This window comes from Limulus polyphemus, unplaced genomic scaffold (assembly GCF_000517525.1).
Source record: "Limulus polyphemus unplaced genomic scaffold, Limulus_polyphemus-2.1.2 Scaffold768, whole genome shotgun sequence".
In the NCBI taxonomy this organism is placed as follows: Eukaryota; Metazoa; Arthropoda; class Merostomata; order Xiphosura; family Limulidae; genus Limulus; species Limulus polyphemus.
In genome coordinates, this window is record NW_013666378.1 from 286,414 (window position 1) to 296,446 (window position 10,033).

The window sequence follows — 10,033 nt, forward strand, 5'->3', positions numbered from 1 at the left end:
TAAAACTAAATCTTAATCATCCTAGCTTGGAGGATGAAAGTAATCTTAATCATCCTAGCTTGGAGGATGAAAGTAATCTTAATCATCCTAGCTTGGAGGATGAAAGTAATCTTAATCATCCTTGCTTGGAGGATATAACTAATCTTCATATATTTTAGAGGAGCAAAAAGGGTTAAAATTGAACAAGTGTGTGATGGGAAATATGAAGTGATATTGAAGAAGATATTTCCTTTCACATTTTTTTGAATTTGAAAGGATAATCTTATTTCATGAAGTAAATTTTTGGTAAAGATTTGGAACATAAAGCCTGTTCAACAAAGAAATAATTAATCCTCTTTTTCATCGAAGTTGAGAGGAGAAATTTCTAATTGTCCTTATCGATCATTGTACCGTAATGAAAGATATAATAAAGAGGCACGGGAAGAAATAACAAAATGATACAATTTTAAGGTTTTTGAATACTAATAATTAAGGTAGAAATATTTGGGACTGAAAAGTATAAAGTATTTTACTATTAAATAATTTGTATTCAAATTAATGTTACTAGAGAATTTATTTTTGTGGGATAAAAGCTGTTTTAGAAACTAGACTTAATATTTTCATATATTTAACTTGGAGCTTTATAATTTGTATTCTCTTTTTTTTTTGTAAGTTATGTTACTAACGGTAATAGCTAAGTCCTTTAGAAATCTTTGAAACACAGAGTTGTAAACATAAGGTCTGTTGATTTTCATAATATTGATAGTGACGATGTCTATGCAAGTTATGTTTTTCCGTAATTATTTTTATGTTAACTCTATGTATAAAAATATTTCAGATAATGTTGTGCATTTATAAAATTTACTGAAAACTCTAGTTTTGTAATGAATTATTGTTCTTATTAATTTCTAAATGTGTCTGTTTAATCCCTTTTTTAAGTCCTAGGTTTACATAAGATCTTGATAAGTAAAAAATATTGGTGGAGCTGTGATTGGTTTTCGTATTAATAATATTATACAAAACTTTAGGACAAATAAGTGAAAAATGTGTCTTACCAACAAAATTATAAATAGTGTACAGTAAATGTTTGGTAAACATTTAAGATTTAAATGTGATTTGTGAGCTTGACATTTGTACATTGTGTTGGACTTTTATACTGTTTTAAATTCATATAGGAACACAGGACCGAAATAGATGCTCGTGCTGGGACCTTTCAGGCCTTTGAAACCTTTGGACACAAACTATTAGAAGGTGGTCACTATGCTAGTGTAGAAATCCAGGAGAAACTTGAAACGGTGCAAGAAGCTCATAAAGAGATGGAAGAGTGGGTTTCACTCTTAGTTTCACTCAGTCCATATACAAAACTTAGTGTTTGTGACCCAACAGAACCCTCTTTATTTTACTTTTAAGTTTTCATCCTGTCACAAAATACAGATGTGACATTTTATAAGGAAAGTTGTATATAATTCTCATGCTGATCACGAAGTAATGTATAAAAATACATCTTTTGCATGCACTATACATTAATATCACTGAATTTGATGTTTACTAATAACCACTGAACTCTCTATAAATTGTTTTTGTAATAAAACTTTAATTTTGCTTATCCATCATACAGTACAAGTAATTAGCATCTTTGGAATTATCCTGTTACAAACCAAGGCCATTGTTAAACATTATAAGATTTTCACAGTACAAAGCTGCTATACTGTATTTTTTACTTTCGTTGTTACTGCTTTCAGACGAGGGTTTTTATTTCACTTTATTTTTAAATACTTAAGTGTAAGTTTGTATATTTTAGCAGTATACAGCATTAAATAAAAGTTGTTCTTGGTAATCGTGGTTGAAAAATTAAATAACAATAAATTTTTATTTTTCACTTTCCTTAATTTGTCTTCATGATTGATCTAGAGAGAAGAAAAATCTGCAATTAATAATTTTTCTCTAAGACATTAGCTTTTTTAATTGTGTAATGATTTAAAATTCTTATGCTTGGCAGTGCATGGCATGCTCGACGTGTAAAATTGGATCAGTGTCTGGAGCTTCAACTTTTCTATCGAGACTGTGAACAAGCTGAGAACTGGATGGCTAGCCGAGAGGCATTCCTCAGTTCAGATGATATGGGAGGCGACAATGTAGAGGCCCTTATCAAGAAACACGAGGATTTTGACAAGGCTATTCAAGCTCAAGAAGAGAAGATTGTAGCCTTGGCTCAAATGGCCGGTCAGCTTATTGCCGGTGACCACTATGACTCTAATGCTATCAGTGATAAAAAGGACCAAGTTCTGGAGAGGTGAGTGCGAGTTTTCTGGAAAAAAAAAGTCTCATAGTGGGAATTCAATCCCAGAATGTATGTATAGGTAGGAAAGTATCCTGGGATCCTGTTCCTGGCTTGTTTAGCGATCATTAAAACTGGAAACTGAGCATTGCATTATGTTTTAATCGACCTGTGTGTAAAGCCATCCTATTTTTCTAATGTGAAACCAGGATACAATATGCCATTAAAAAAAAACAGCTTTTAAAAGTTTTCATACTTTCGTTTATGATTCTTCAAGCAAATGTTTCCCCTATTTATCGGTACCACTGTAGTCTACCAGTTAGATTGAAATTGCATTTGGTGAGGCAAGAACCTGTTATCCATGTAAACCAGTAATACTCGAGTTAGCAGAGCAAAGTAAAGGCTCTAATTAAAAACCGGTATAGTCAGCCAGAGTTTTATGGTAATAGGCAAGTTATTTGGTGTATTTAAAAAAGACTTAATATGATTGAAGGTAATGAGTATAAAAGGAAAAATTGTTATGTTTTATAATTGGTTTAAAATTCTGAAAAGTGAAGCTGCTAAATTTTTTTTACATGAGTATCTTTCAATTCAAAACTTCACAAAAGCCTGGGAAAATTATAAGAAAAACTTAAGTTTTTGAGTTTACATACATTTAATCAATAAATCGTAATATAGCCTTAACGAAATGTTGTAAAGGTGATAAAAGTCTGGTATATGTTTTTGATCAGACATAGAATATTGTCATTATTGTATTCTTAGAAAATTTGAATTTTTTGTTATGCATTTGCTTCTAGAAATATTTAATAAAACTTTCTTCAGTCTTACCTTTTACGGGGCTTCTGCCCCCCTCCCCCAATGGTAAAGTGGTATGTCTGAGGACTTATAACGCTATAAATTGGGTTTGATACCCGTGGTGGACAGAGCACAGACTGCCCATTGGCCTTATTTTAGCATTAGAATGCACATATTAAATAAAACGATACATTTCTAAACTTAAATGTACTAAATTTTTGCCATAGTGTGAAATTATTTTATAAATGCTTTTTTAGACACATTGTGCTATAGTATGTAGTATGAAGATTCTTAGACTATTTATAGTAAGACAGTTACAATCATGAGGGTTAATTATGGTAAGTGTGTTATGGAAGCTAGACTAGTTTTAGTAAGACAGTTACAATCATGAGGGTTAATTATGGTAAGTGTGTTATGGAAGCTAGACTAGTTATAGTAAGACAGTTACAATCATGAGGGTTAATTATGGTAAGTGTGTTATGGAAGCTAGACTAGTTATAGTAAGACAGTTACAATCATGAGGGTTAATTATGGTAAGTGTGTTATGGAAGCTAGACTAGTTTTAGTAAGACAGTTACAATCATCAGGGTTAATTATGGTGTGTTATGGAAGCTAGACTAGTTTTAGTAAGACAGTTACAATCATGAGGGTTAATTATGGTAAGTGTGTTATGGAAGCTAGACTAGTTTTAGTAAGACAGTTACAATCATAAGGGTTATGATAAGTTTGTTATACTCTTCTTTAAGTAACTGATGAAACTTTGTTTCAGTAGGCCAAAAATCTTCATTTTTTTTCCATTTTATTTACCTATATAAATTGTTTAATGAACTTAGTATGCTGTAAAATTACAGTTAGATTATTCTACCAATAAAAGGCTAAACTTTTTTTTTAATATATGTAATATTTTATTCCTTTTAAAAATTGATTCAGGGTTTTTATCTAAAGGCAGGATATACAAAAATAAGAAAGTTCAAAACAAAATGGATATTAAACCATGGTATAAAATAGTTAGCATATTTTAATTTAAATGCTAAAGCATTTATAAAATTTGAAATTTGTTGTTTGACAGAATGTATAATGCCTTTTTTTTAATGTAGATCAATATATTGAAAAGTCATCTAAACTGTTCTGTTGTGTTGGAGGGTTTGTAGTAGTTGTAAGTGTTTAATATTGTTAATATTGCAGGTGGCACCACCTGAAGGAAGCTTTGATTGACAAGAGGTCTAAGCTGGGAGAGTCGCAGACTTTACAGCAGTTCAGTAGAGAGGCTGATGAGATCGAGAACTGGATTGGAGAAAAGCTCCAGATGGTGATAGACGAATCTTACAAAGATCCTGCCAACATTCAGGTAGACTAATATATTCCTTTCTACTTGATGATGCTTGTTGTATTACTTTTAATTATACTTTTGTACGTGCACCTATGGAAGATTTTATAAAAAAAGTTGTCTTATTTGAAACTTTTCTTAATGTATGATATAAAATAGTTTTATATTTTTACAGTTTTTTACCTTAAGCTTTTAATATTTGAAAATTAACAATGTGTTGGGTAGACTTCACTCTATATTTAGATGTATTTAAGAAAGTCATGATGTATAACTTATTCACAGACCAAACACCAGAAACATCAGGCATTCGAAGCTGAACTTGCAGCTAATGCAGAGAGAATTCAGACCGTTCTGGGAATGGGACAAAACTTGATAGACAGACGTCGGTGCGCTGGCTCAGAAGATGCTGTCAGAGCTCGACTTGTTTCCATTGCTGATCAGTGGGAGTATCTAACTCAGAAGTCTTCAGAGAAAAGTATGAAACTTAAAGAAGCAAACAAACAAAGAACATTCAATGCAGCTGTCAAAGATATTGACTTTTGGTTGGGGGAGGTAATATAAATTATGTATATTCAAAGTGTTCCTACTTACATAAATATTAAAATTATATCCTGAACTTGTAAAAGATTTTAATATTTAAGTAAGGTTATAAAGTTTTTGTGAGTTTTTTTTTTTTAAAAGTAATCACTTCTCGAAAGGTGATTGACGTAAGAGTAATATAATTATGTGATAATTCATTTACGTGGCCTGGAATTATAACATTAAAATTCACATGATTTTAATTATTTGAACATGATACAAGGAAAATCTCCAAAGCAAACATTTTATTTTGTATGTTAGGATAAAATATTTTGAATTGATGTATTATGTTATATTGAAAGTTAACAGATCGTTGTCACCAGTTTTTTTGTTGTTGTTTTTTAAGAAATAATTGATCTATAAATTAACAGTAATAGTTGGTAAATTATGAAAATAAAATCTTATTTTCCAAATCATCAAAGATAACATTCAGTAAAGGCAAAGTTTAGCTCAGATTGTTCTTATCTTTGGAAACATGACATTTTAATGAAACATATAATTTGCACTAGTATTTCGTAGCAAAAGCTTTTGAAAAAACTTTTAAGTTTTCTATCACCTTATAGATTTAAGAGCAAAATAGTTTGAAAAAACAAAAGTTTACATGTAGTTTTTATCCACAAAAGCACTAATTAATACTTAAAATATATTTTGCATAAGTATTTCAAAAAATATGAAAAAAAAAAAGCTTTGTGAAAATGTCAAACGTTTTTCTCTTAACTTTAATGGTAGTTTTAAGACTTTCTTTTAATACATCATATTTGGTGTTTCTATTCACACCACTGGTGATTTATTCTTGTAAGGTTGAATCCTTGTTGAAGTCTGAAGATTCAGGAAAGGACTTAGCATCGGTGCAGAACCTAATTAAAAAACACCAACTTGTAGAGGCTGATATTACAGCCCATGAGGATCGAATCAGAGACATGAACAGTCTAGCAGATAGCTTGATAGAGTCCGAACAGTTTGATGCAGCATCTGTGCAAGAAAAGCGCAATTCCATAAATGAACGATACGAGCGGGTAAAGAGTCTTGCAGCACATCGTCGTTCCCGATTGAATGAAGCCAACACGCTCCATCAGTTCTTTAGAGATATTGCTGATGAGGAATCTTGGATTAAGTGAGTATATTTTGTTCCACCTTATTCCTTGGTTCAAGTAATTGTTCAGGCTTGGCAGTTAGGGCACTTGACCCGCAATCTTTAAGTTACGGGGCTCACCTTTTCAGACATGGGGGCATTATAAGATGATGGTAATTCCGACTATTTGTTGTTAAAAGAATTGACCAGGAGCTGGTGGTGGGTAATGTTTACTAACTGCCTTCCATCTAGTCTATCACTGCACAATTAGGGAGGGTTAGTGAAGATAGCCTTCGAGTAGCTTTGTACAAAATTCATCAAAAAACAAACAAGTAATTGTTAAAGATAATAGTTCACAATTTGTTTGCCTTTAGGCCATTTCAGACTTTTCCAGACATAACCTGAAAAATTATAATTTGTTGCTTTCACCAGTTTTTGAATTAAAAGAACAAAAGTTATTTTCAGACTTTGCTAACATACGGTGGTGGTAGCAATTAGAGTAAAATCATTTTGAAGAGCTAGTTTTAAAGATTTGAAAATTTTTTTGTCGTAATGTTAATGACAATCATACTGATTTTTAATTCTTTGAACTATTTTTTGTGATGTGACTGCAGACTAAAGTAGTTCCTAGTTTTATAAAGTATCTATAGAACTTCTTCAGTATGTGGATTTGTATAAGTAACATAGATAGAAATAACTGTAGCTTTATAGCTATATATTGAGCAATACTTTTCTAATTTAAATAATGTGCTAAGTCTAGTTATCTTATAGAGAGAAGAAACTGTTGGTCAGTTCAGATGATTATGGTCGAGACTTGACTGGAGTCCAGAACTTGAAGAAAAAGCACAAGCGACTGGAAGCTGAATTGGCATCTCACGAACCTGCTATTGAGGCCGTGCAAGAGGCTGGTCACAAACTTATGGAAGAGTCAAACCTTGGTGTACCAGAAATAGAACAAAGGCTTGAAGCTCTAGAACTGGCTTGGCTTGAATTAAAGGAGGTACATGCATTATCGAGTATAGAAAAAAATGTTGATTTTAATTTAAAGTTTTTATGTAGCTTCTACTTTGGAGAAACAGATCCAGTGTAATAACCTTTTTTTTTATATTGAATTAGCTACTGTGCATCAATAAAGTTTGTATTATTCTTGAATATATATAAATCATTCATAAGTTTGTATAAAAGACTACATGTTATTACAATTCCCATAACATGTAACAAATGAGATTGGCTAATATGAGGTGATTTTTAGGTTTTATTATAAACTTTGTGATTTAAATGTGTCTAAATATTTGATTAAAGAATCATTCTTGCTTTCCCAAACTTTTTTCTAATGTTAAAATAGATTTTAGTGATTGTTTTGGTATCTTTGATGTTGTAAGTACATTTTTAAGGTGTTTGATTGTGAACCTACAAGACTATTTCACACAGATGTCTAGAGATCGGGGCCACAAGTTAGATGAGTCACTCACGTATCAACAGTTTCTGGCGAAGGTAGAAGAAGAGGAGGCTTGGATTTCAGAGAAACAGCAGTTGTTGTGTGTCGAAGATTATGGTGACACCATGGCTGCAGTTCAGGTGTGTGTCAGTTTTAGGAAATTATAATATGAAATTAAATCAACATCAGATTTTTTTTGTTTATATAAAACTTCTGTGTATCACATGTCCTTATTTGAATACATTTATTTCAACAGAATTTTTTTTTTTTACAGTTAAGAATTTTATTGTTACATTTCAACTTCTGGTTATATTAAGAGGTAGTCCTTTAAAGGATATGAAATTAACTCTTACAAATATTGGTGTTTGTGTACCCGAAAGATACTTCCTTAGTTTGGGGCAGCCTTATCAAATGCATATACAACTGTTAAGAGGTTATTTTGTAATTTTTGGAGACGGAGCGGAAATTAGCAGCATGCTGGAAAACTTAATTCATTGCTTAAAACCAGTGAATGTTATTCATAAATTAATTTTGGGGTGACATGTCATTCATGTGACAAGTTTCAGCTAGTTGCCAGAGTTAATAATGTCTTATCTGTTAACTCATAGTGTAATCAAGTTTTAACTGTAAATAAGTTTTAGCTTGTGTTATTGATTTTTTTTTTCTATTTTCAGTAAAAGTTTCAACCATACTTAGTTTAGGAACTGTTACAAAATCTATTTCTTCCTGCTGATCAAACAAAATTTGATTCAAGATGTTTGTTATCTTTAGTAATGAAGTAAAATTGTGATTTTTTTAAAAATAATAACAAAATGCTAATTTTAAAAGCTATATCCATTTCCTTAGGGACTAATCAAGAAACATGAAGCATTTGAATCTGATTTTTCTGTACATCGTGAGCGATGTACAGATATCACCCAGGCTGGCGAACAGCTGGTGGCTGTGGGAAATCACCACTCGGACAGTATCAGTGAGCGTCTTCAGCAGTTGCAGAACCGTCTGAAGTCGTTGGAAAACAGTGCAGTGAATCGCAAGAACAAACTGAAGGATAATTCTGCTTATTTGCAGTTCATGTGGAAGGCTGATGTTGTGGAAAGTTGGATTGGTATGACAACTTTAATTTACAGTTTTTCTTCTTACTGTTTAATGCTTGTTAAAATAAAAAGGAGGAACTTTTCTTAGTTATAGCTATTTATTAATCCAATAAGTAATCCCTATTTTCAGGCTTTATACGCATTTTTAATTGCTTAAGGATAGAGACAGCTACCAAAGTTTAAAAGTATTATACGTATTTAAATAAATATTAGTGAGAGAAGTTGTTAAAAGGTTAATAGAAAATAAGCAGTTTTGGTAGCTGATTAATTGTTAATATACAGCTTTAGGTGTGTGTGTGTGTGTGTGTGTGTGTGTGTGTGTATTATTGCAGGTTTTCTACTAATGAAGATATATTTTCTTCTGGACTTAAGATTACAAACAGAAAAGTTTAATTGAATTTTTAAGCACATTCATTGTGTGTACGGCAGCTCTTTACTGTATGCTTATTCTGTGTCTTTTTATTTAAATGTCCTGTTATTAACTTAATAAGTAACACCTGTAACATTTATAAGTATAGATATACATCTCTTTCAGGTTTTATGACTATTTGTGTAATAGTCATTTAAATACAACACCCACTGGTTAGGACAGACTATTTTGGGTAACTTCAAGACTTAAATGTACTGTTTTATTTCTTTAGCTGACAAAGAAGTTCGTGTAAAATCAGAGGATTATGGACGTGATCTATCTTCTGTACAAACTCTTCTGACAAAGCAGGTGAGAACAAGTTATATCTCACTAGTTCAGTTTGAAGTTTCTTTTCAAGTCTATTGTTTTCCGAGGTCTGTTTTTAATAGCTTGTTTATATACGTTATGGTAATTATAACACAAACTAGTAATTTTGTCTTTACGATTACAAGGTTCTGATCACTGGATTTAATATTAAGTTTATATTGAACTATTACTTAAAGGAAGGTGTTTATTATGAGATTTAATTTTAGGCTTACATTGGATTATGATTTAATAACTGGTTTTTAACATCAACATTTTATTTTTCATAGTTTTTTAACGTTGATGTTTTATCTGATGTATGTGGAGATGTCATTATTCCAAACCAAAGTGTAAAGAAAGTTGTTGTATTTGTAATCTTTCTAAACAGTCTCATTGTTAAGCAATTATTATTGTATACTTTTCACTGAAGAGTACTGGTTTTTATTTTGTGTATTGTTTTTCTGGTTAATATATGAAATATAAGAACTAAAACTACCTGGGATGATCAAGAAATGATAAAAGTAACTGATAGTTAGACTACCCAGTTATATTAAAATGCAGAATATGCAGTGTAGTAGAATGTTATGTAAAATTAAGCATTAGGTATAAGAACAAAATACTTAGAAATTGATGAGATGTTAATATAAGATTATAAAATAACACAGGCCTGGTTTTATTCTCTTGAAAATTTTACATGTTCTACAGTAATTCTTGTATGCTGAATCCAAAAATGATATCCATTTTTCTCCATCACGTACA

At 31.2% G+C, this 10,033-nt stretch overlaps 1 protein-coding gene across 4 annotated transcripts in view; it reads left to right on the forward strand.

Moving 5' to 3' along the window:
- Positions 1-10,033, forward strand: part of LOC106460433 (spectrin alpha chain-like) — a 93,720-nt gene that overhangs the window by 48,434 nt on the left and 35,253 nt on the right. For all 4 annotated transcript variants that reach the window (XM_022387137.1, XM_022387138.1, XM_022387139.1 and 1 more), the window contains exons 30-38: positions 1,155-1,303; positions 1,979-2,272; positions 4,238-4,400; positions 4,662-4,931; positions 5,759-6,072; positions 6,802-7,030; positions 7,462-7,608; positions 8,315-8,573; positions 9,204-9,280. In XM_022387137.1, the coding sequence (XP_022242845.1) occupies positions 1,155-1,303; positions 1,979-2,272; positions 4,238-4,400; positions 4,662-4,931; positions 5,759-6,072; positions 6,802-7,030; positions 7,462-7,608; positions 8,315-8,573; positions 9,204-9,280 (1,902 nt within the window). The remainder of the gene's footprint in view (positions 1-1,154; positions 1,304-1,978; positions 2,273-4,237; positions 4,401-4,661; positions 4,932-5,758; positions 6,073-6,801; positions 7,031-7,461; positions 7,609-8,314; positions 8,574-9,203; positions 9,281-10,033) is intronic.